General features: G+C 36.9%; 5 protein-coding genes across 6 annotated transcripts; all 5 read left to right on the forward strand.

Annotated features, from left to right (window-relative positions):
* The first annotated feature begins 2,774 nt into the window (after positions 1 to 2,774).
* On the forward strand, positions 2,775 to 5,685 carry LOC145914288 (protein FRA10AC1-like). Its single transcript, XM_083002094.1, has 9 exons — positions 2,775 to 2,933; positions 3,054 to 3,163; positions 3,221 to 3,350; positions 3,527 to 3,603; positions 3,691 to 3,886; positions 4,872 to 5,044; positions 5,114 to 5,181; positions 5,318 to 5,444; positions 5,519 to 5,685. The coding sequence occupies exons 1-9, from the start codon at positions 2,910 to 2,912 to the stop codon at positions 5,559 to 5,561; spliced, it is 948 nt and encodes a 315-aa protein (XP_082858220.1). The 5' UTR covers positions 2,775 to 2,909; the 3' UTR covers positions 5,562 to 5,685.
* Positions 5,686 to 5,940: 255 nt separating this feature from the next.
* LOC145913455 (Golgi reassembly-stacking protein 2-like) lies at positions 5,941 to 9,057 on the forward strand. Its single transcript, XM_083001107.1, has 11 exons — positions 5,941 to 6,138; positions 6,203 to 6,283; positions 6,344 to 6,433; positions 6,499 to 6,612; positions 6,682 to 6,768; positions 6,832 to 6,962; positions 7,170 to 7,332; positions 7,594 to 7,756; positions 7,845 to 7,946; positions 8,217 to 8,360; positions 8,465 to 9,057. Exons 1-11 carry the CDS (start codon positions 6,076 to 6,078, stop codon positions 8,584 to 8,586), a joined length of 1,260 nt encoding a protein of 419 aa, XP_082857233.1. The 5' UTR covers positions 5,941 to 6,075; the 3' UTR covers positions 8,587 to 9,057.
* A 278-nt stretch (positions 9,058 to 9,335) lies between these two features.
* LOC145913169 (large ribosomal subunit protein eL15-like) lies at positions 9,336 to 11,217 on the forward strand. Its single transcript, XM_083000731.1, has 6 exons — positions 9,336 to 9,374; positions 9,566 to 9,738; positions 9,900 to 10,036; positions 10,451 to 10,561; positions 10,788 to 10,964; positions 11,159 to 11,217. Exons 2-6 carry the CDS (start codon positions 9,567 to 9,569, stop codon positions 11,174 to 11,176), a joined length of 615 nt encoding a protein of 204 aa, XP_082856857.1. The 5' UTR covers positions 9,336 to 9,374; position 9,566; the 3' UTR covers positions 11,177 to 11,217.
* A 1,153-nt stretch (positions 11,218 to 12,370) lies between these two features.
* Positions 12,371 to 14,528, forward strand: LOC145913993 (inhibitor of growth protein 1-like). 2 transcript variants are annotated; one of them, XM_083001767.1, is made up of 6 exons: positions 12,371 to 12,609; positions 12,804 to 12,952; positions 13,055 to 13,168; positions 13,312 to 13,383; positions 13,536 to 13,931; positions 14,134 to 14,528. In XM_083001767.1, exons 1-6 carry the CDS (start codon positions 12,459 to 12,461, stop codon positions 14,374 to 14,376), a joined length of 1,125 nt encoding a protein of 374 aa, XP_082857893.1. In that variant the 5' UTR covers positions 12,371 to 12,458; the 3' UTR covers positions 14,377 to 14,528. The 2 variants fall into 2 exon arrangements, with proteins under 2 accessions (XP_082857893.1, XP_082857892.1); XM_083001766.1 differs by having other exon boundaries at positions 13,309 to 13,383; positions 14,134 to 14,527.
* An 880-nt stretch (positions 14,529 to 15,408) lies between these two features.
* LOC145913600 (uncharacterized) lies at positions 15,409 to 22,859 on the forward strand. The gene is made up of 12 exons (XM_083001320.1): positions 15,409 to 15,544; positions 15,993 to 16,103; positions 16,499 to 16,565; positions 17,141 to 17,242; positions 17,569 to 17,665; positions 17,993 to 18,068; positions 18,217 to 18,335; positions 18,736 to 18,883; positions 19,864 to 20,030; positions 20,329 to 20,426; positions 21,041 to 21,305; positions 21,385 to 22,859. Exons 1-12 carry the CDS (start codon positions 15,529 to 15,531, stop codon positions 22,018 to 22,020), a joined length of 1,902 nt encoding a protein of 633 aa, XP_082857446.1. The 5' UTR covers positions 15,409 to 15,528; the 3' UTR covers positions 22,021 to 22,859.
* Positions 22,860 to 24,413: the final 1,554 nt, after the last annotated feature.

Raw genomic sequence — 24,413 nt, forward strand, 5'->3', positions numbered from 1 at the left:
ACTACAAGTTCCAAGCAACACTGAAATTACTCAAGGTTGTCATAAACAACCAAACATTTCCTCCACGTCGGAACTTCCAAGTAAAATCTGGGCTGGTGAAATATAGCGAGACAGGTGAGGGTACTTAGACTGGTCAGGGTTTATCCACAAACCTTCTCACTTCGCTTCGTCAACACTGAGATCCTCATCCCACTCTCACCAACCACTTGTGCAAGTGACGATTAAAAGATTTCATCCATAAACCCCAGTGAAGTGAGAGAAGCAAAGAAAAAGGCAGAGGGTTTAATTAATGCTTCCTATGAAGAAAATCCAGTCTCGATTTTGGTTTGAAGTCACGTTGCCACCGGCGTTGTTGGTTTTATGACCGAATAATCGACCTTTCAAAGCTTTTACGACTTGAATCAAGTGTTTGAGATAAATCTTGGCTGTTTCTGCGCTTCGGCATGCAGCAACAAAAAAACAAAAAAAAAAACACCGATTTTGTTTTAACGTCGAACTTGCCAGGTTTAAGAATGATTTCAAAATCACAATATTTTTATAAAACATTGCCTCAAGTCGGTCCTTAGTTTAACATCCCCTAAAACAAATATTCTGTCGTAGTGGCTGAACTGACCTCCATGTGCACTAACTTTACTTGGGGATCAACCGTTAGTTGCAAACCCTCGAGCGTCAATCAACTGAGGGTAAAGAATTCCTGAGACCGCGCTCACGTGACTTGCGCGTTTGTGGCGTCACAATAACAAGTCTAGATTCAAATGTTGTGTTGGTGGCGATCTAATCAACATGGGGGAGAAACAAGCAAGATTTTTACGTGGAATTAGCATTGAAACACGTTGTCCGTTGGACAATATTGTGCGAATTGTGCGAAATTTGTTGCGTCAACAGATCATGTTTCAAAGTTGCAGAAGCGGAAACAAATTACCCGCACAATTCCCGCTACCGGACGTAATCAGAAACCTGCAGAGTAAAACCAACTATTTCCACAAATACCGAAAACGTTTGTGGTTGTGGAAAGGTCAATTGAGGTCAAACCAAATATTCTTCGTTAAATTCAATTTTTTGCTCCTGAAAAACTTTGGTTGAATTGGGCGACTTAAAATCGATATAAAATTATTCCCCCACATGTGTGTGGAGGTGCCCAACTCTTCCAAATGCGGATTGTGGGTAAGATTAGGGGTGATTTGGGGGTGAGAGTTACCACATCTTTGACACGTCAGGCCACCCACGTGTGCGAGGACCTCCCTGTTTGATTCGAAAGTTTGTGGAAAGCCTCGTCCATCTTCCCACGTGGCTCACGCTCGTGTTGGTCGGGTGAGAAATCTGTGTTCGGCGAATTTCTTGCTCACATGATTTGGTCTGAAATCTTTGTTTCAAGAACGCAACGCTGATGTCAGGAATAAAAACCTGATTTGAGCGAACGAATGTTTGCGAGATATATTTTCCACCATAATATTAACCTGTTTAAAACCTGAGAGGGGAAATCAATGCAGAGCATCTGTTATCGGTGGAACCATCGCACCAGGGTCGATACAAACTAAATCCAACCTCTTATCTTGAAATACTCAACATGGAGTCTGTTAAACACGTTTCGTGTCTAAGTGCTGATTCGTGTCCGTCTGGCGCTTGTTTCAACCTAACTTCGTGTTCATCGACTCAATATTCCTGTGATCGGCTCTAACCTGATTTTAATCGAACAACAAGAGGAGTTGCTCGGTCGTAGATTCGAAAGAAACAAAGCGTTTTTATTAATTTAAATAGAAAACTAAAATACTCTCGGTAACTAATCTTTGCATTCAAATGTGTCGAAACGTTAAAATTGAAGTTAATCTCTGGGTTTACGCAAAAAAAATTTTCCAACTGCTAAAACTAAAGCAGAACATCCGCTAGTCATTTTGCACCGACCGAAAATTGTAAAACTTGTTTTGTTCCTTGGTGTGATTAAACTGACCTCGTGTCACCTGAAACAGCGTGAAATGCGTCTGGTTCCTTCCTCAAAACCAACTGTTGCGTGAAAAAGGGGGTCGGGCTTACAACGTATCAACTGACAAGAATTCCTTATATGGAAACAGATATTGTCACCTTCGCGTGTTGTTAGGATGGGAAAAACCCTAATCCAATACTTTAGAAACGAACTATTCAACAAAATAAATGCTTTGTTTTGAAACAAATTTTTACCCTTTGTTCCTGGCTTGTTTCACATATTTAACCATACACCTAAAAAGGGCCCTGTAGTTGATCACGGAGACCTTAAAAGGTTAACACAGACATTTTTAGGAATGTTCCTGGTGGGCCACAAACCGGTATAACAAAATATTTGGGTCGCGGATCAAAAAGCTTGGGAACCACTGGTTTAAGGATTTGGGTAAATCCTCCATTATTTTGTTGAGTGCAAGCGCTTGTTTCCCCAATGTGAAACCTTTTGTCGACTTTTTAAATAGTTTCCTGATGGAATACTGAGAAATAATCTTTAAATAACTGTTTTTTGCGGAAATATTTTTAATTATTGACCTAATCTTTGCGAATTTGCCGTGGTCAATAATTTGTTTATCCGGTATGTATTGCGCATGATTGTAAATACATTTATTTGCAGTTGGCGGAGGCCGAAATAAACGATTGCTTACGAACAAAACTCCAGAAAATCATTTTGAAAAAAAGGGACGGTGGTCACGCATGAGTAGAGAACAAAAAAAACATCAAAGATTTAACATTAGTTCATAATATCCGAAAGCATTCATTTCAATAATGCAAAAACACTGAAGCATTCTGTGTACAACGAATAAGTGGAGAGTGCCACAATTTTACTCGATTTTTCCATTTTAAGTTGGAATAATAACCAGGTTTAGGGTGTGTAAATTCAGGCAAGTACTTTTTGAACTTAACAATTTGTTATTTCTGCCCCAAGCAAAACGATGTCAAGAAAAGTAAATTATGAGGTAATAAATTTTGTTGCAGAAAATATAAATGAGGATTTAATATAAATGCACAAATTTTTAGTTTTGTTGGTTGTTAAAGTGACGTTTTTTTCCAAATTCATTTGTTGAACTTTTATGTAGGAGGTAAATGATTTTGGATCAGAGTTTAGTGATTTTGCAAGTGACAGTGAAAATGCAAAACGGAAAGAATTAAGAAGAAAAGATGAAGAACTACTCAAAAAGCCCGATCTGTAAGAATATGTGTTGACAATAAACAGTTTGGTAATACCTTGATTGTTTGTTGTCAGAGGCCATGCTGGACTTCTCCACAGTAAGACTGCAAGGAACCGTGCTCCTTCGAAGAGGGTTGCTGTTGACCTTCTTGATAAAGAAGAAGGCAAAAGAATGAGATATCATGGCTTGTTGGCAATGGATGCTGTATCCTTAAGACATGTTTTAACCTTTGCTGCGAACCATCTTATCATAAACTTTCATGTTAACTTCATATATGCTGAGGTTGCAATCTGAACCACTTATTAAATTGTGTGACTTGAACTTTTGCTTAAAAAAACATTTGATTTGTAAAAACATCAGTCCTTTATTTTCATAATAAGTACGCAAGACATCAGAAAATGGTCAATGATTACCTGTTTCTGTATGGTGGAAAAACTGCAGATTTTAAACGAGACAAGTTGGTTATTTATATTTTTTGGAATTGCAATTTGTAACATAAGTTTTTTTAAATAGTTGTTGCAATGAAAGAAAAAAATGATTACAGATCAAAAGACAAAACTGACCATGATGTGATAAAAGAGAACCACCAGTTCTTATGGGAGGATGATGAGTCAGCGACAACTTGGGAAAGAAAACTAGCTAAAAAGTACTGGGACAAACTTTACAAGGAATATACAATCTGCGATCTCTCAAAATATAAAGAGAACAAGATTGCCCTCAGGTGGAGAATAGAAAAGGAGGCAAGTTGATCTTATGTTTAAATGTGTGTCTAAATACACAAACATCATTCTGAAATATTTTCTTATAAATCTAAGTGTCCAGTTTTCATTGTAAGAACTTATAACTTAATAATCTGTTCTTCTGGCAAAGATAAAACGTAACTTTATTCACCGACGTTTCGCCTGTTATTCAACAAGGCTTCCTCAAGGTAATGGTACAGTGCAGCACACAACTAACGCCAAAAAACGTGCCAACACGAAAAAGGGGATAACGCTAACACCGCTTGTAAAATCATGTGATGTATAAAAAATGGGCGGGAAAACTACAGTTACAGTAAGTTGTTATAGAGCACCGGGAAGTAAACGCACTGTTCCCTATCATTAACACAGCGATTGTTCTTGTGGATGTGGAGCGCTTCTAGGAAGAGGCGCTTTGTATGGTCCACCTCCTTTTCCAAAACCTTAGCCTTGTCAAAGGCGATCTGATGACCTTTTAAGGCAGCATGCTTGGCTAACGCTGTTTTATTTGCGTCTTTCGACGCAACGTCGCGGCGGTGCTCCTTAATTCTGGTTTTCAAGGCTCTTCCGGTTTCCCCGATGTAGACACCCTCGCACTCTCCACATGGAATTGAATAAACTACTCCTTTTGGTTCCGCTACCTCCATGACAATGGGGTGCGACACCAAACTGCGGAGTGTTGTATGGGGTCTAATGTATACCTTAATCCCATAATCTGTCAGCATTCGCTGCAAAGTCTCGGTGTTTTATCTTTGCCAATAAAGTTACGTTTTATCTTTGCCAGAAGCACAGATTATTAAGTTACAATATGCCTAGCAGCAACAAAAACATTATATTTGTAAGAACTTATGTTGATGTTGGTCGCAAGGTGGCACTTCATTCACTGAGGTTGTTTGTGGAAATAAAATCCTTGCTTAAGGGACATTGAGTGTTTCCACAACAGCTACAATTCCCTGTTTGAGCGTTGTACAAACTATATTGTGTTCAGGTAATATCTGGAAAGGGTCAGTTCATTTGTGGGAAGAAGCGTTGTGATGAGAAAGAAGGGCTTCGGAGTTGGGAAGTTAACTTTGCATACGTTGAAGGTTACACAAAGAAAAATGCACTTGTTAAACTTCGTCTGTGCCCAGAATGTTCGTACAAACTAAACTACCATCACAAGTGTGTGTTTGTTTTAATGTAACTTTGCATTTTAAGCGATGTTTGTCAGAATTATGTTGTAATATTTAGACGCAAAGATGTAACAGGACAAAAATCTGAAGTCAAAAAGAAGAAACAGCGAAAACAAAAAAAGCATGGTTTGAAAACATTCTAATTTTTCACTTGGTATTATCTGACCAAAGAATTGGCATCTTTAAAAAGGCCTTTTTTAAATATCAATTCCATGCAATTAGACAGCATATTTTTTATGCAAAATTGGTTTTCTTCTGGAAGGTTCTGATTCAAATAATTCTGATGATGAAACACCTGGGACATCAACCGTGAAATTATTGGAGAAAGAGAAAGAAGAAGAAAGCGAAATTTGGAGCAAACCTGTCCAGATAGAGGAGGAAAAATCAAGGTAGTGTTTACAAATATTCTGTGCCCATTATTTTAAACCCCGTGAAATACTAATATGTTAAGCTTGTTCCACAGAGAGGAAGAATTCGACGAATATTTTAAGGATCTTTTTCTTTGACGCAACGATTTACGTTTTTACCGAAGTTTCACTCCCCTGCCAACAGTCAATCACGCTGTTTTATGTTTGGAAATATTCTCGTTGTTTCATTTTGATGGTGTTTACTTCAAAATAAAAATTGTGGCTGTTATGTTGAAATTATAAATATAGGAGTATTTTCTTATTGAGCTGATAACAATGTTACCACATAGAAATAGTATTTTTGATGCTTGTGCGAAGTCGGGTGAGAATAAGAAGTTGTAAATGACGTGGAAACGTGAAGATTTCGTGGACGAAAAGATTTACGAAATGTTTGAGATAATGCATTTTGTTTGATGCGATATTTGCCACCACAGCCTTCGTGTATATAATTGTTCGCAATGTATGCAAAATGCTTAAATATAATGAATTGTAATTTCAGCAGTGAACTTTTCAAATTTTAAGTCAACATTGATTAGAATTGCACCAAAAAAAGTTTGGATTCAGTCGTATACGATCTATCTAGGCGGTTTGTAGTTGGTCTCTGCATTCGACCATGGGAGGTAGTAACAGTGTTGAAATACCTGGGGGTGGATCAGAAGGATATCATGTTCTAAGGGTTAGATATATTGTTCATTTAGGCCTAACTGTTGGAAAGTATTTTAAAAATGAATTTGTTTCAGGTTCAAGAAAATTCACCAGGGTTTAATGCAGGTTTGGAGCCTTTCTTTGACTTCATTGTTATGATTGGGAACACAAGATTGGTAAAGATTTATGACCTAATTGTTTTGAATGTTTTAAGTAATGCATGGTTTATTGTTCAGAACAAAGATGACGACAGATTGAAAGATTTACTTCGTGCAAATGTGGAAAAGCCTGTTAAAATGTATGTTTACAGCAGCAAGACACTGAAGGTAGATAACAATTGTATGTAAGCATTATTAAATGAAACATACAAGTGTTTTGCTATGCATTTTAGCTCCGTGAAGTTACCATAACCCCAAGCACGATGTGGGGAGGTCAGGGGCTTCTTGGAGTTTCAATCAGATTCTGTTCATTTGATGGTGCAAATGAAAATGTGTGGCATGTTTTAGTAAGTAGTTTAATATGCTTTGATTTTTCTAATAAAATCATCCATTTTTATTAACTTAACAATTAAAAGGAAGTAGAACCAAATTCCCCGGCATACCTTGCTGGCTTGAGGCCTTACAGCGATTACATCATTGGTGCAGACTCACTGCTGAGTGAGGTACGAAAGTTTGTCAAGTTAAGAAAATGTTTGAACTTGTTATAAATGTGTGAAACCTTGCAGCAAGATGATTTGTTTACGTTGATTGAGTCTCACGACGGACGCCAGCTGAAGTTGTTCGTGTACAACAGCGACACAGATGCTTCTCGGGAAGTGATTATTACACCTAACAGTGCATGGGGAGGTGATGGGAGGTAAGGTTTCTGCCAATGGGTGAACAAAAATAATGTAAAAGATAATTTGAAAAGCCAGAGGTATGTTTATCATTAGTGGAAAGCACAACGATCCCAATTAGATTTGCTAATGTTAATTAACAGAGACTTTTTTACTTTCTTTTGAAAATGAAATTAGTTTTCCAAATAATATTTTTGATAAATAGTTTTACAAATATATGATTACAGTCTTGGATGTGGAATCGGTTACGGATACTTGCATCGAATTCCAACTCTTCCTTTCACAGAGGGAAAAACTTTAAGTGTAAATCACCCTGTGCCGCCAGCTAGTGGTGATGCCACGGTAGTGAACATGGCTGGCAAACCTCCAGTCACTGATGGATTTGCAGAGGTATGCCATGAAACTACAAACAAGCCAGCTTATAACATTTTCTATACTGACTGCACAATATAGGGTTTCAGATTCAAGATTATTTTACAAACAAATTTTCTATGTGTTTTATCAGCTTTGTTCAATTGGACAAGGAAAGTTTCTGTTTTTTTCATGGGTTTAAATCAAACATTTTTGGTTAAGGAAAGAAATAAAAATGTTGTATAATGTGAGGAAAAAATTTTTGCACTTTGAGACAAAAAAAAAATTTTCATTGCTTAGGTTCCACTTCAAACTTCAGTGGCAACAATGCCCAACATTGCTGTTCCTGTGGCAACTAGCTCCAATCTGTTACCAGGTAACACCGGTGTTGGAGCTATGCCTGGGTATGGAGTACCACCATCTGATGGAGCGATACCTGCAAGTATTGCAGCAACAGTGTCAGGTGATTGCAGGGAAATATTCATATGTTTGTTGACTTCTCAGTGATGCAATGTTTGTGCAAAATCCACTTAACTTTTCCATATCTTCAGGTATTCCACCATTGGTTAACATTCAAATGCCACCAACCCTTCCAGCCAGTATTACTTCTTCATACCAGCCTGCTTCTATTCCACAACTCAACTTGACCCCTGGTAAACTTGCTGTTTTTTGTTACACATTTAACGTAATATGACCATAAAACCATTACACAAACTTTGTATTTTCTGTTTTATTCTGTAATGTAAAAAGAAATAAATGTGGTTAGTGCATCAAGTGTTTGAACATTGCACATTATGATGTCACAAAATTTTACCCCTCATGCTTTCAAGCAAGTGGGCGGCTTGATAGTAATGGTAGGGATTAAAAATTGTTGCTGACAATTTGTCATAAATATATAATAAGAATAATTTTCCCTGTGCCAGGTATAGCTCCACTACCAACAATTCCCAACTTAAACTTGCCACCATTGACCTTTCCGGGGGGAATGCCACTGCCATCATTGGATAGTTTGGCAGCAAATTTGCCACCATTGCAACCAACAACCTTTGTTGCCACAACACAAGCAGGTAAATAACAGTAAACAGCAGTATTTCAAAAGTGAGTGATCAATCCAAACCTGCTTTATTCTTATGTGAGGTGTTTAAGTTACAAAATATTCTCATATGTTTAGAAGCAGCCCCCACTGAAGTTACCCAAGTCCCAGTTGAACCGAAACCCGTTGTGGATCCTATTATTTTAGAAGCAACTCCAGTTGTGGAGCCAACCCAGCAACAAGTTGTTGAAACTAATTAAAGTAGATAAGGGAACATGCAATACTCATTTACAGCTTCGTCGTGCAGCAGTTCTATTCATGTAACTGTTTAGATGGATTTATTTGTTAAGTTATATGTGCTTGTCATGAAGTATTTTGGAATTTATGTTTTAAACGTATATATGTAAACTATCTGAATACTGTGTGATCATTCTCCTTTAACATTAAAAAAGTAAATACTTTTGTATCTATGTATTTTAACTTTTGCAAACAAGGAGAAGTAGAGAACATTAGTATATCCATGTTTTATGCAAAGGTTGTTTTACTTTGTGTTATGTGTTGCTGGTTCGTGTTAAAATATCAGTAGCATATTCATTGCTTCAGCAAATTCTTCTCTGTAGTTTGCAGTCATATAGCTAAGTTGAATTGTTAACAAATAAATTCTTAAAACCTTTTAAAGAAATGTAATTTTTGTGTTACTTTCGATTGAAATTTCCGTTTTTTGGGTTGAACTGAATTTTGCAAATTAGGTGCTATGTGCCGATTTCGCAAGTACATTGTATAAACAAGTTTCGAAAAGAACAATGCGTTAACTCCAACGATACATTGGTAAAAAGGTTTGCAAACAGAATATAAAAATACTCTGGAATTGATAAACATTTCAGAAAGCAACTAGTGTAAGTTCAACAAAACAAACTTTATTACACTTGATCCCAACAAAATAATTTGTTGCATATAGCGCCGAATGTGGTCAAAAATCTCACTTCCACAACACATCGCCAATGTGTTTCTCTTTTTCGCTGTAGTGCTCGACATTCTGAACAGTCAGGTAAATCCTTAAATATATCCGCAACAATCTGGCTCCTAAATAGTTCAACAAGATACCTGGAATAACCACTTATTGTTACGTGACAACTGGGTTACCTAAGAGGTTTGGTTGGAAGTTACAGAACTGTTAATTATACAGTGAACTTGGTGAAACTTTTTGCTATTAGATCGGAATGTTGAAATTGTTTTCAGGATGGGAGCGTACAAGTACATGAGTGAGGTGTGGCGCAAGAAGCAGTCCGATGTCCTACGTTATTTGCTTCGTGTACGATGTTGGTACTTCCGCCAACTTTCTGCCGTTCATCGCGCCCCAAGACCAACCCGACCAGACAAGGCCAGACGCCTCGGGTACAAGGCCAAGCAAGGTAACCTTGTTAATCGTGGCTATACCCTGGATCAGACCAGTGAAAACTAAACGAAAGATATTTCTAGTGGTGTTTTAATCTTGTCATTGTCCTTTCATTTAAATGTTGTTTCAAATTTCATCATCTATTAATCATGCGTAATGATGTTTTATTTTGTTAAGGCTATGTAATTTATCGTGTTCGCGTTCGTCGTGGTGGACGCAAACGACCCGTCCCAAAAGGAGCCACCTATGGCAAACCTGTACACCAGGGTGTCAACCAGTTGAAATTTGCAAGATCTCTGCAAAATGTAGCTGAGGTAAAAAGGATCTAAATATTTTTACGAAAGTTTCAGGCTGCACCTGGTGTTGATAATTTGCGCAGAGAATAATTTTTTGTTGGCGAATGTGTATTGCATGGATAAATTGGTGTTTTTAATTCTTAATGCATAAGCTCGGAGACTATGTTGTGATGTTAGAGTTTCCAAATGCACTGCATAACAATTTAAATAAACACAATTGAGTTTTTTTGGGGGAAAAATGGGTGCAATGAAAATTATGAACATGTGAACAAATGGCCCTGATATGCTTATGATTGGTGGGTCTTAGTGCCGTGAGTCTGTTTTAGTGCATCACATGAAAAAGATTTAGCCAATCATTTTTGTACAGATAAAAGTGTAAAAACTTTGCTTGTCTATTCTTTCCTCTGAAAAGTTGTTTTTTGTATTCACCAGGAAAGGGCTGGCCGTCATTGTGGAGCATTGAGAGTTCTAAACAGCTACTGGGTTGCTGAAGATTCAACTTACAAATATTTTGAGATCATTCTGGTTGATCCAATGCACAAGGTTTTTATTTACTCACAGAACACAATATATTGTTTTTTTTTAAAAAACAAAAAAAGACTAATTATTTAACTTGTTACAAAATTTCATAGCAGCTAGATTTTCCATATTCTAGTCAACTGCAACCAGATGGTTTCCAAAATATTGTTTGCTTCAAGTTAAAATTTGAGAATTCTGTAACAGCCTCGCAGTTGCCACCAATTACAATTAAAAAATTTTTTTTTATCAGACCATCAGACAAGATCCATCCATCCAATGGATTTGTAAGTCGGTGATGAAACATCGTGAATGCAGGGGTCTTACTTCAGCTGGCAAGAGTAGCAGAGGTTTGGGCAAAGGTCACAGGTTCAACCACACCATTGGAGGATCTGTCCATGCTGCGTGGAAGCGACACAACACAACGCAGGTAAGCATGTGGATTTATTACAAAACATAAATACTTCGATAACTGAGCAACAATCCTAAAGTTGCTGGAGCTTTCACCTTTGTATACAGCATAGATATATTGATCTAAGTTTGGGCAACCAATATTTTGTGAATCTGGTAGAAGTGGCAAAAGCACTTTATAAGCTTTTTTGTAAACTTATGTTTTTTGTTTAGATGCGTCGCAAGCGATAATGTTCCTGCTAACTCAAAAGACAATAAAATCTACATTGCAATTGTATTTGTCATTGGTTTTTGTGAACCTGATTCAAAGCAAAAACATGAAAGACGAGAAACTAAGAAGCTTTTTGAAGGACCTGTTTCTCTTGTAAACGACAGGCTTCTTAATCACCACCAAGCCAGGACTTTTTAGTTGGTTGAGTGGAACCATATGATATTTGAGACACCAGCTTTTGCCAGGCAACGAAAATTCTGCACTACGCTATTCCTAAGCATTTTTCGCCATAAAACAATGAAATTGTGCGAAACAATAATGTCTTCGTTACCACTGATGTCTGTTGGTTTCATTAAATTTTTAACTACGCAATGATTTTTGAAAGTTTAAATTTAATGCATCACTGCGCATGTTCACATCCAACCGCATTGGGCCTGCAAGCGAAATAATGAAAAACAGACAGCTATGTGTTTTAATACGAAAACAAGAAGATTATGTAAGAATTTCGAATGTATATTTTGACTTCTCACAAAATTAACTGACAGAGACCAGGATTGCCAGACTGGCGCTTTCGGCGCCAAATTCCCTAAATTTGGCTTTTTTTTATTTTGTCTGGCGCCCAAAACTTGGTTTGGCTGATTTGGCCCCTTTCTGGCGTTTTTCCCTGTTAGCTTTGCGTTCGGAAGTTGCCCGGGCTCGTTCGTGACGAAGCTGGTTCGTGACATGCTTCTTTTCCGAAATAAACGTCACGCATCACAGCCCAAGCTAGTACAGAAGCGTCACAAACTCATGCCTGGGTAGCGAAAACTTGACTACTTCTATAGTGACGTCATAATTTGAGTTTTGAAAGACTGTTTGTTGAAAGTTAGCACTGGCACTGCTATATGCACATAGAAAGACGAAAATAATCCAAGAGCATAAATAAACAAAGCATAGATTATACGTTGCTCTACCACATGAATGTACTTTGCCTGTGAATACAGTTTAACATATGTCAGGGTAAGCAGAAAATTAAACGATACAGTATTTAAAATAGGCTCTTTTCTGGTTCCTTCAAAACTAGTTTTGGCGTTTTTTGTCGTACTGTCTGGCTCTAAACAAAAAAATATTCTGGCAACCCTGATAGAGGCGCAGTATAATTACGTCATACAGTTAAGTCACGGTCGGATGAGCAGGAGCCGCACGAACAACAGAATTGGTTTTGTAATTGGATTGTGAACGTTTTTAGTTTGTATTTGTCATTGCAGACAAGTTGTGTTTAATACAGAGTGTTGTCAGGAGGCTAAATGTTGTACTGAGGAAATGGATCACATTTCACTTATTGACGCAAGCGAAGAAGTTGTTGATCTTGCATCGAATTACGCTGAAAAATATGTAAATTACGTTGAAAACCTTCCATTTGATCTTCAACGAAATGTTACAAGACTTCGAGAAATTGACATGGCATGCAGAGGTAAGCTGTAAACCAAACGAAAACAAATTGTATTTATCGACATAGCGCTTGCCTCTCTTTGGTTATTTGTTAATTTTAAGTAGCCTCTTTATACTTGGTTTTTGTAATAGGTTTTTAGTCAAAATTTTCTTTGTGAACTTGCTTGTGTGTCAACTATTTAAATGTATGGCCTGACAAATATTTTGCTGTTTTAGATGTTATATCTGAAATTGAAGCTTTATCTGCAAGTTTTACAAAAGATAAAGATATAACCCTGAAGGGAAGAAATGTTTTGTTACAAATCCAAAGACATTTTGCAAAATGTCAGGAACTTGGAGATGAAAAAATTGCTATTGTCCAGCAGGTATTGGTCAAGTTAGTCACAAATGAAAAAAAATATTTTTTCTGGACAAGATTTAGTTGTTTGAAACAATCATATATGATTTGTTAAATTATTTGTATTTAGATCTCTGAAACAGTTGACACACGCAAGAAACAGGTTGAACATTCCGCCTACCGCTTCAAAGTAGCATACAGACCAGACCTAAAGGATGACTTGAACGGAAAAAGAGACTCTCAGGTTATATTTTGACTTGTGATAAGGGCTTTGTATATTTTTATTTGCGAAAAAAAATACTTTGTTTATAAACCTGGCAAACATGTTAGTAATTTCAATAATACAATTTGGATTGTAATAATTTTGTTTTTTTTTCTTACAAGAAGTCCGATAGCAAAGGAACTAAAAGAACAAGAAGAAGAAGAAATCACCATGGAAGTGAGAAACATAATGAAAGGGTTTGTATAATGACATTTATAACTTAATTTTCTGGAGTAATTCTGAGAACAAAATATGTTGTTGTTTCTTTGTGCAATATTGCAAAATAGTTTTTCCCAAGAAAACCTAATATTTGTTGATTTTAATCTTTGGAAATATGTTTTTTGTGCAGCCAGAAAAATACCTTGCAATGGATACAAGCCCAGCTCATTCTAGTTTTTATGGGAATGGAAACCCTTCAATCAGTAAACCAATGCTCTCTCTTCCTGTCGAGTCATCAATGAGTCCGGTTGAGGAAGATCCTCCATCACTAAGTAGAAGGGGGGAAGAGAAGAAGGAAACTTCGTCTGTAAACATAACGTCACCAACTTCAATTGTTCCTACAAGTGCATCATCATTAGCGCTGTCAACAACCTCCAGAGCAGCCGCAGTTGATAAAAAGATTAACTCATCAAAACCTTCCTCAACTTCAACAAGAAACATTTCAACCCCAGTCTCAACATCAGCTTCCAATGGGAACAATAAGACTGCCGTTAAAAGCAAAAAGAAAAAAAGAAAATCTGTAAAGGTAACTTACTATTGAAGTACAGTGGCCCTGTCTCCAGCTCCCCCCAAAAAATAAAAAAATACCACAGTCTACCAATAATTGGTTAAATAATAAAGTCATATTCCATGTTTTTTTTCAATACTTGTTACGCAAAAGTTCATGCAAAATAATAAACCTACTTTTTAATTTTTTTTTTGCCTATACATGTTTTTACATTGGTTAGAATTACCTTGACGGCAAATCTGCACGATCACCTTCACCACCGGAGGTCCCTATTGACCCAGATGAGCCGACATATTGTCTTTGTGGCCAAGTTTCTTTTGGTCAAATGATCGGGTGTGATAATAAGAAGTGCCCCATCGAGTGGTTCCACTTTTCGTGTGTTGGACTTACCCACAATCCAAAGGGAAAATGGTATTGCCCTGATTGCTTGCGAGACAGAAAGCGGGAATCAAAACACAGATAGATCTTCGAACATTGCACTAACAATTGGTACAACATAAATTGATGGGTTTTATTGTTGGAAGTTCATCATTACTTTATGAGTATGTTTAAGTTTGTGAAATTGCAGTTGAACTCTGGTTCAATCATACCAGGATCAAAATAATGTAAATAAAATCCTTCTTTTGTCAGTTTTGTGTTTTAATACATTGTGAGTAAGTTGCAATGTTTGGAAAGAAAATCGGAAGAAATGTTCGCACGTGACCTATTAAATATTACCTCCTATTTGTCACAAAAGTTCCAAACACTAAAATCCCCATAACGAGTTCCTTGCCAGCACAACACAAAGATCAACTGTTGGTGTCCCAAATAGTTAAACGAAACCTTTTTTCATTTAGTTAATTTTAAGAAACATTATCCAGCATTCGAAAGCCTTTTTGTTTTAGTGAAATTTAAGCGTTCCGGTTTTCTATACAAAGCATTTTTTAAATGTGCAATGCTGTAAATAAACATCAAAATTAGAGAGCAAAAAAAAACTTATTTTGAAATTTTGCTCGATTTGGGATTTTGTGAATCAGCTGACAGCCAAATCACCGGAGCGTAACGACAACACAGATTATTGCGAGTTTCGTGAGAGGGTGGGTTTTATCTGGTTTCATGTCAGCCTATGTAAAAGCTTATGGGACAATGTTGTGCTATTGTAAATTATTTTAATCGTTATTTTATGTTCTTACCCAACGTTGATTTTTCTGATTTTATTTTTTTTTTAGTTTGCGTAGTAAATTAAACAATGATTGCTCATGCGATTGTATCTTGTACGTAGTCTAACTGCTATTAATTAACTTTGATTTAATGTAGTGATGGTTTTACAGTATTATGCCTATTTATAATAGCAGTATTAGGAAATCAGGTTTTTAATAATTGATATTTAAATAATACAATTGTCTGTAGATAATTTTGGGAATAGCTCTTTTCAACATTTTCATATACTTATCAATTTATAAATTTTATGTAAAATTCTTTTTCGTAAACTTTATTTCTGTTATTTTGCTTGTTTAGAAAAAAAATCTGTTATTTAAAAAAAAATGACAAAGTTAACAGTAAAACAAAAACTATAGAAGTTTTATTTTATTACAACACAATGGGAGGCGTATTATAGGTTGCCTAACTTTACTGGATGGAATCAACACGTGGTAAGAACAACTGTTGTTCAAAGATCTTTGTGATAATGTTGTTGTATATTTTCCTGTTGATATCTTGTGTCAAACTAAATATTTGCAAAAAAAGCCATAATATTGCAAAGCTGCAGAAAGGATGTGTACATGCACTGTTTCGACCTGTAAGGTCTCATCAGTGCAGCTGTTGAGTGGCACTGTGAAAGCTAGCACAGTGCCACTCAACAGCTGCACTGATGAGACTTTACAGGTCGAAACAGTGCATGTACACACCCTGTCTGCAGCTTTGCAAAACTAAATATTGTTGTCTAGTTTCAGTTTTCCTTTGGCTTAATTGAAGTAATCAGGCAATTATAGATAAAATCAATATTTTTATTCATACGAATATCTGAACAATAAATTAAAGTATTTCTCTTTGAAGTTTTTAAAAAAATTCCATGCAAAAAACAATATGCTTGATTTGCAGATAAAGTCGCTTATGAAGATGAATTGCTTCATGACGACAGCACCAGTTGCACATCGTCATTGGCAACATCACTTAGTGAGGACCCAGATGATCTTTACCTAGGAGCTGAGGGTAATTTCCATTACTTATATATAAACAATTGCCTGAATGACTTCTTCCTCATGTGTTCTCTGAAAAAGGGTGGACTTGGTGCAATTATGAGTTGACTAACTGCAATATACCGGTGCGATGTAATTTAACCTCATGTCACTGGTGTAGTTTAGAAGTTTGTATGTTGGTCTGTTGCAATAATATTTATAAACTGCTATTGAACAGACACGAAGATGTCAGAAACAGGTAGACATGATTTGATAAAGAGGTCATTGCATTTTAACTGCACAATTCTTTTAGTATTCACAACTTTGTAAAATTTAATAACTTTATTAAAGTTTATTTGAAGTAACAAAATAGTAAACAAGCTAGAATAAGTGTTTTACACAAATAAAACATATCTTGTGTTTTTGCAGCAAACTCATTTGATTTTGGTTTTTCGAGGAAAGATGAACGAATACATGAAGCTCCAATTTTAGAAAGGTATTTTTTTACATGTTAAAGTTTTCATAACAGTTTTCTTAACAATCAAGAAATTTCTTGGTCTACAAATATTTGGCACCTTCTAAACTTTATATTGCTTGTTGGCAGATAGAACAAACAAAATGAGACAAATTGAAATTGTATCTTGTCAAATTCCAAACATTAATTTTCAAATAATTTCAATAACATAAAAATTAGAATACTGTGGTTTGTTTGTTAAACAATCAAATGTTTAACTTGTGGTTTTTGTGTTTGCTTTTCAAAGCAAGGTGTTTCTATTTATAAAAAAATTAGTGAATATCTCCTTTCAGCAAATTATGTTTAAAAGGAAAATTGTTTCAAAATATTTTGGTCCATTATTTTTGTTTCACTTTGTCACTTTTTTTTCACAATTTAATTTAAGAAGGATTAATTTTTACCATTGGCAAGAAGTTTCCTCTTCAAATCACCTCAAACAAAGAGAACCTTCCGCAAAGTTTGGCATCACAAGTTGTAATATTCATACTTTTGTGGGCTTTCAGCTACCAACACATTTCCCACTTGTGTTACCTCAAAGTTGAATGTTTTTTTATCAGGAAATCAGGAAATGCAATTGTTAACAAACTGATTGTCTGTCACGATCGGTTTACTTCGTTTGATTCAAGCCATACAAGTCACACTCATTCCTCCATTAACAGGTGTGACTAATTGAATACTCATGTCACTATGGTTTATGTAATCTATAATCTGTGACTCAGGGCAACAGTTAATGTCATTTTGTCTCTTGTCATCAAGTCAAGTCTATCCTCCAAACCACCAATTATTTTCATTTCATCACAAACAAAACATAATTAATAGTTTGTATTTGACAACATTTTATTATTGTGATATTTTATTATAAAACAAGTCACATACTGCTTTAAATCACATGTATACTTATATATTATCACATTCTGATATATCCTCATATGATGATTGTGTTTAACTTGACAAAGTGCGGGACTAATTGCAAGTTATCCCACAGTGTAAGTGATTTGATCAATGCACGGGAATGCAACGCTTCTGAAGTTCTTGTTAATCTTGGTTTTGTCGTCCGTGATGAGGAACAAACAAAAAGAGACGTAAGTTTTACTTAAGTCCCAGATTTGTTGTGTTTACAATTTGGTTTAAAACATGGATTTCTTGCTGGCATGCCAAAGAATTAACTGCACCGTCCACCATTTGGCCCAACATTCCTTAGCCCTGCTGTTTGCCAAATTCTTTCAGCAAATATCACGAATATTTGCACAAACCCACATACTGAAGTGGTGTGATCTGCTCGTGTCACTTAACTCATCCTTTTACCGATCCCTCTGGTGCACAATACAAATTTGTTGTTAAAAGTTATTTATGTACACCTAATTGAAATTAAGATGAAAGTGTAATGTTTATATTTATTGTTATTACAGATTTTATCAAGATTTAATTACCCATCTTTCACTACCACAGAAGATACAGTGGTTGAACCTAACGACAGAAATGATGGTACTACTTTCTTTTTTTTCTTAAATCTATGTTGGTTAAATTGATTTTTATATCAATCTCTCTTATATTTTTTTACTTTAGATTTTAAGTTTGCTTTCAATATGTGTTGCTTATTGATAAATAAGAAACAACTTGTTTCATGTATTAGATTATAACAATTCATCAGTTCCAATCCAAAGTACTGCAGATATTACTGAAAGCATTCACAAAGCCCAAGAATGGCTGACATATAGAACGAGCCATCAAACCAATGACGAAGTTGGACAGGTTTGTCATGATCCGTATAAATCTTGACAGCATGAATCATTGCTTGCTTTTTGTGAAAGATTTCACAGCCACAATAAAAATAGTTTATGGTCAACATTTTCTGTTGTATTAAAGTCGGCAATTTGCTCAATTGTAAGCTGAAGATTGTATGGAATTTCGTAAACCATTTTGTTGTGTTTAAATCTGTGTAAGTGCTTACAGAAAATTGCTCTAAGTTTTTCAACCTTAACATTTTGAGGGCAGTTTGTAGCTGGCCTATACTAAGTCACTGCATTCGTGATAATTTGTTGATAAATTTAAAACAACTGGTACTTACACAACTTATCTTTATTGCAAGTATTTTAGGGATGTATTGTTTGGTTTATGTTTCTTTTGTAATTTGTTGTTTGTGATGTCACAGAGTGCACAGTCAGGTGGTGAATCTGGTGGATCGGGAAAACGTGGAAATTTGCCAAGAGTTTTTAAACTAAGGAAATTTTCCAAATCTCGGCAACCTTCATTTGAACTTCTGCTACCAAAAGTGAAAGAGGAAGATGCGTCCACTGAAGGTATAACTCATGATAAAATACAATTTCTATCTGGAAATGACAAATATTCTGTTCCCGGTTTGTGATGATGTGCGGGTAGAACATTAAAAACCCATTTAGATTTCTAAAATGAACTTCAATCAATAGGAAAATCTTGCAACCAAATAAGACCGGGCTTGTGCGCTAATGCTATAAGATGGTTATGCCTCATTATGTATTGTAGGCCTAATATTATTGCTATATTACCAACAAATATACAAATGTATTGATGTGGTTATGGCCAAATGATATGTTATGTATTTGTTAATCTTAAGAGGGCTTTTAGTGGTTGTTGTTGCACAATATCTAAATGTAAAGTAGAAATCTGAATGGACTCATCCACTTAACACACTGCTTTGATGTTGGTGCAATTATCCCAACTGTTTACATAACAAGCCTTTCAAAGTTAGTGGTAGTAGTTGGATGTTTGTCTTTTATTTGTGGACAGATTAGTGTTGGACGAATTTTTCTCAGACACCAACTTATCCATAATTTTAATTTCTAATATTTTCTATCCTTAACCTCAAATAAGCAAGGTCGACATAATCAATACTAATTCCAATAGCTGATATGAAAACAAATTTAAAGTGGGAAAAGAAAAATATGCTTTTGTACATAATAATGTCATTCCATATAGCCTTTGTTTATTCTATGACGTAACAAAGCTACTCTTATCCCAGCCTAATTGAAATGGATAATTCATTGCCAATATTTCTTTTCCGGGTACAGCCGGCCGATTCCCAAATATGACGTCACAGTGGCAATTGTGGTGTATTGTGACGTGTGGTAGCCGATTAAATGTTTCACACGTTATATTTCGGTGCGTGCGGTAGTACTTTTACCTCAGGAGCTCATACTTCACACGTTTTATTTCTAGGCTGTTAGAAATATTTTCCATCATTTTGTCGTGCTTCATGGTTCGTAGATTCCCTTGTAACATATTTGTGTTCACCGACTTGCAGTTTGTCCGCGCGAACCAGAAACACCAAAAACACCAAAAACCGCCACCAACATTAGCGACGGTGTGTTTACTTCTGACCACAAAACCGCGTCCGAACATGTTCAATCAAGCATGTCCTACGTCACCACGTCACGTGGCTTCCAGGAAGAGAGTCGACGTATTGACAAGGTACATCAAGAACATATAGCGGGTTGGTGTACACCCATAACTGGAAACACAGATAATATGAATTAGGCGAAAACCCTGATGTTAATGCTTCTCCGCTATGTATTTTTTGCAATGTTGTTCGAATTATTGCCATGTTGTTTTATGATATTTATTATTTTGTTATAAGACGCATGTGTTTGGAACAGGAACATGTTTGCAACAAAGTCCAATGTTATAACTAGAACAAACACCATTGAAATGATTGTGACATCACACTGTGTACAGTTTTATTTAAACAATGGATATATTCTATTGGCAGGAGGAACATCTGCACGGCGGGCTGACTCCGCATTTAGCGAAAACATCACTATTAGCAACGGGCAAAGGAGAGTCGCTTGATTTAGAGGAGATAGCGAGGTACATCTACATACTGTATGTTGTACCACAATGACAGGTTCCACATCACCCGCCAGTTCATTGCTGCAGACAATTGTCGTTTAAATAAATGATTATGAAGCCAACACACAGATCGATTTGAAGCCATGTTTGTTTCCCTACCGATGCCCAGCTCATCCAGTTCACAACTTTTTTAAATATCATGCAGCAAATTTGCGTAGGCATAGAATTTACCAAAAGAGCATAAAAATGTGCCATTGCCCTGGTTAAACTAACTATGATAATACACCCATTGTTCCCGGACAATAAATGCGTTCGAAACATCCTTTGTAAGTGATTGTTCAAAAACTGATAACCCAACAATGCATCTGTTGTTGCGTCAGAATGTTGAATCACTCGTTTAGGAAGTTGTCATAATTCTGGTTGAAACCAGTTAACTGATATCACCACAAAACTGCCAGTAAATACCACGATGGCATTTTTATGTTTTGTAAGTTCATACGGTCTCACTCATAATAAATATAATTAATAATTATTGATGCGATAACTCTTTTGGCAATAATTTTATTATATCGCCGTTTTTATACAGGAAAATAATTGCACAGATTAAAAATATATTCACTCTATCTCTATAGCAACGAAGACACGAGCGAAGATCATAAGTTACGTCACAATACCTCCCCACAAGGAACAAGAGTGCGTCGGGTCGGTGTGATTCGACAACCCCCTCATTTGGCTCCATCTAGTGTCGGTTTCGATCAAACACCCCACGAGGGGGCGTGCGAGAGCGACGAAAACGAATCCTCAAGTGGTTTTGATGAAGATGACGTCAATTGTGACGTGGAACAACAATACACCCCCCTCAAAATCTCCCCCACCAAGGTTGTTGACACTTTGCAGGTACTTCCCCCCCTCCAACCCCCCGTGTTTGGATTCAACCGATTTTAATTCATTGAGATTTTACGTTTAATTGTTTCAGAAACCTTCCTGTCACTCCACAACATTCTCCTGCCACCCACCTACAACCTGTCAATCTAAATATGTATATGACGTCAGTAGCGATTGCGCACACCACGTAACGTCATCGCAACTCAACCAGAACAATTGTTCAAACGTTTATCCCCTCCCGAGTGGTTTAACAACTGTTAAGTGTGGAAAGTCATCATCGCGAAGCGGACAATGCATTCTTGTTCCACAATCACAAGTTCGACCCAAACATCGGTTGACGGACGCGCGAAGACGGAGACGCGAATTTGCAGCGCGATCTGCATTGTCTGGAGACACTTTCATCGAATTAGCTCGGTCTCTCCCACAATCTAACATGGTATTTAAGGATGGTTCGTATTTCTATCGAAAAAGACGGCCGGGAAATTATAGCTTTTGTAAACACAACCACCATGACCAGAACGGGTACGATGACGTAACGCCTGACGTCACTGAAGGAAGGCTTGACAGTTGTACCGTAAGTTGTACGTCGCAAAAGAGTCCACGTCACCCAAATGCTGACGGGCTAGAAGGTGACGTCACTCACTCTGATGACGTTACAAAGGAAGAGGGACGCATGAAGAAATCTTTGTCTTTTAATGGTTTTGGTCACGTGTTTAGTCCAGCGTAACAGGTGATTTCCCGACATTGTGACCATGGCTAGTGAAGATTCAGTGTCTGATGTTAAACCCACGCAACACATTCCACACTTATGTGCTATGAAGTGTGACAATAAGTAGTTTAATGCATGTCGACAACTGTGTTTCAACAAAAGACGTATCCGGAGGCACTTTTTGTTTCCAGTTTCAATCCCATTAACCTCTTGTACTGAAGCAAGCTGCCCTAAACCTGTGTGCATTATGTTTACAACAATCTTCTTCTAGTGCCTTAAAAGTTATACTATGCTGGTAGTGTGCCCACTAGCGTTGGATAGTAGTAGTCTTATATGGCCACAAGGTGGCGTTCTTTAGTGCAGCGTTCGTAAGGAAAATACAACAACACCGGGCCACAATAGTTTCCCCAAACTTGATCCACATATAAGTCTGTGTATAATGGAAATATGTGCAAATTTTATTGGTTAGCTGTAAACAGGGAAACCACATGTTATTTTTATACAATTGAATTGAAATACTACACGAAATTATAGCGTTAATATAGGCACAGATTTCTATGTTACACAGGCTCATGTGGGTCTGACAAAAAAAACTTTGTAAACTCGGTGTAGTAATATTTTCCCGTTCGTAAGGTGCGAATTTTTACTGTGAAGCGAAGCGTAACGTTAAAACGCTGCTAGATATTATGTTGTATTAGTCCGTAGCCGTGTGGTTGAAAATTGTCCAAAGCAGTACAGTTTGTGTCTTATTTCTTACTTCTTCCGTCACAATGCAAAACTTTCCTTGCACTTGCAAACGTTGTGACGTAATAATGTGCATTGTTGTGGACAAATACAGATTATCATTCCGAAGTCTTCCACAAAACAATGGCTTTGTCCTTGGTTCGACTTTAAACTTTAGCACGTGAGGTTCAGCGGATTCCGACGTACTTTGACACCGAATCCCACACGCAACGTACAACACTGATGTCGCTACAGCGAAAACACAAGCGTTGCATGTGGTTTTTACCGCCATGGCGATTAACCGCAAATTTTGTGCCAGCAAGTCGCCTTATTTCCAGGGAGTCACGTGACACTGCACTCACTAGTGGGGATTCCTATTTAGAGAAAGGAAATTTGCAGCTAAGTGACTACAGACTGGGCGGTACTATTTGTTGAAGCTTTTTAAACATTTTCTACAAAGAAGTACAGATTTTTTTACATTTGTTTCACGATACGTCACCAGGTTAGTGTGAGCAGTCAACCGTTAAGACATTGTGCGTTCGTCTGCTGGACCAATGGTAGTACAACATGCTCAGGTGAGCCGCGGAATTTGTTCCAATTAACAATAATTTATGAGGAAGTTTCGGTATGTTACGCAATGTAAAATATGTGGACGTAATAACAGGCGCTTGTATTTGACCAAATTATTTCTGCAACCGTCCTTTTCCTCTGTGGCGTTATTTCAAAACAAGGTTTGGAGCTAAAGGCTTTGGATGAAAAACTTGAGTGTTTGCTTATCAGAAATTCATTTACATCTGATGAAGCGAGGGTTGGTCCCGAAAGCTAGTTTACGTTATTTTAAAGTCAGTTTTCTCCGTTATAATATAAAAATCAGAGTTCCAAAGCAGGACAATTCAGGTTTAAAACCAGCATTGCAGAATAAACGTAGGCGCAACATTTCACAACAAACCGTGGCGAGCTCTGCGGAAAATGCTTTGTTTTTTTGTGATGTCAAGTCAGTCAGCGCTGGAAGGATGTATGTTGGTGGCGTCAGAGACGTTCACATTTTGCAGCTAAGACAAATTCAGATTAACATCTGTTCATATTTTAACGCTGCTGTGGTATTTCTATTTTTTCTGAATAATTTCGGGTTAGGCAGCAATTTGATATGAAACGCCTGTCCACTAACTCCTATTAATTGGACTGAGCCTGTAAATATGCCATTAAGTCTTCGTTAGAATGTTACTCCCCAAACGGAATAATGCCTTGTGATGTTTGCCGTGTGTCGGCTTGAATGGCCGCTTGAATGCCGCGTCTAAGCCAAGCGTGGTAGCTTTTCACCCACTCAAGGGATTCTGAATGAAAGAGAAGAAAATGGCGGCGAACGTTGGCCGAATGTTTCGAAGTTGATGTGACCTCGCTTATTTGTTACAGGGAATTGTGCACGAACACCTGACAGATGAGTAAGCCTTGTACGTGTCGGTTATGCAGGAAGTCTTAGCTATGGGCCTGACTGTCAGATTCGCGCTTGTCCAAACATTCAATCTTATCCAAATGGAAAAATGTCTGCTATGTTCTCTCGCTATGAAAGAAGATATTTTCAATGGAAGTCCAGGCAGTTTCTGATAGATTTCGTTTATAATTTCATTCAGGATTGCTCCGGTCAAACAACACCCAGGATTAATCACAAAGGGGGTGGATTTGTAGTT

This window comes from Ascidia mentula, chromosome 9, assembly GCF_947561715.1.
Source record: "Ascidia mentula chromosome 9, kaAscMent1.1, whole genome shotgun sequence".
Taxonomy (NCBI): Eukaryota; Metazoa; Chordata; class Ascidiacea; order Phlebobranchia; family Ascidiidae; genus Ascidia; species Ascidia mentula.

What these genes read in the sequence shown, in the direction of transcription:
- LOC145914288 (XM_083002094.1), top strand. Translation starts at nt 2,910, where the DNA reads ATGTCAAGAAAAGTAAATTATGAG. An exon ending in CTACTCAAAAAGCCCGATCT is followed by an intron (nt 3,164 to 3,220) that starts GTAAGAATATGT and finishes GTTTGTTGTCAG; the next exon opens with AGGCCATGCTGGACTTCTCC. An exon ending in GGTGGAGAATAGAAAAGGAG is followed by an intron (nt 3,887 to 4,871) that starts GCAAGTTGATCT and finishes TATTGTGTTCAG; the next exon opens with GTAATATCTGGAAAGGGTCA.
- LOC145913455 (XM_083001107.1), top strand. Translation starts at nt 6,076, where the DNA reads ATGGGAGGTAGTAACAGTGTTGAAATACCTGGGGGTGGATCAGAAGGA. An exon ending in TGATTGGGAACACAAGATTG is followed by an intron (nt 6,284 to 6,343) that starts GTAAAGATTTAT and finishes TTTATTGTTCAG; the next exon opens with AACAAAGATGACGACAGATT. An exon ending in TGTTGCCACAACACAAGCAG is followed by an intron (nt 8,361 to 8,464) that starts GTAAATAACAGT and finishes TCATATGTTTAG; the next exon opens with AAGCAGCCCCCACTGAAGTT.
- LOC145913169 (XM_083000731.1), top strand. Translation starts at nt 9,567, where the DNA reads ATGGGAGCGTACAAGTACATGAGTGAGGTGTGGCGCAAGAAGCAGTCC. An exon ending in CGGGTACAAGGCCAAGCAAG is followed by an intron (nt 9,739 to 9,899) that starts GTAACCTTGTTA and finishes TATTTTGTTAAG; the next exon opens with GCTATGTAATTTATCGTGTT. An exon ending in TGGTTGATCCAATGCACAAG is followed by an intron (nt 10,562 to 10,787) that starts GTTTTTATTTAC and finishes TTTTTTTATCAG; the next exon opens with ACCATCAGACAAGATCCATC.
- LOC145913993 (XM_083001766.1), top strand. Translation starts at nt 12,459, where the DNA reads ATGGATCACATTTCACTTATTGACGCAAGCGAAGAAGTTGTTGATCTT. An exon ending in AATTGACATGGCATGCAGAG is followed by an intron (nt 12,610 to 12,803) that starts GTAAGCTGTAAA and finishes TTGCTGTTTTAG; the next exon opens with ATGTTATATCTGAAATTGAA. An exon ending in AAATTGCTATTGTCCAGCAG is followed by an intron (nt 12,953 to 13,054) that starts GTATTGGTCAAG and finishes ATTTGTATTTAG; the next exon opens with ATCTCTGAAACAGTTGACAC.
- LOC145913600 (XM_083001320.1), top strand. An exon ending in GAAGCTCCAATTTTAGAAAG is followed by an intron (nt 16,566 to 17,140) that starts GTATTTTTTTAC and finishes TTTTTTTATCAG; the next exon opens with GAAATCAGGAAATGCAATTG. An exon ending in CCAATGACGAAGTTGGACAG is followed by an intron (nt 18,336 to 18,735) that starts GTTTGTCATGAT and finishes GTGATGTCACAG; the next exon opens with AGTGCACAGTCAGGTGGTGA.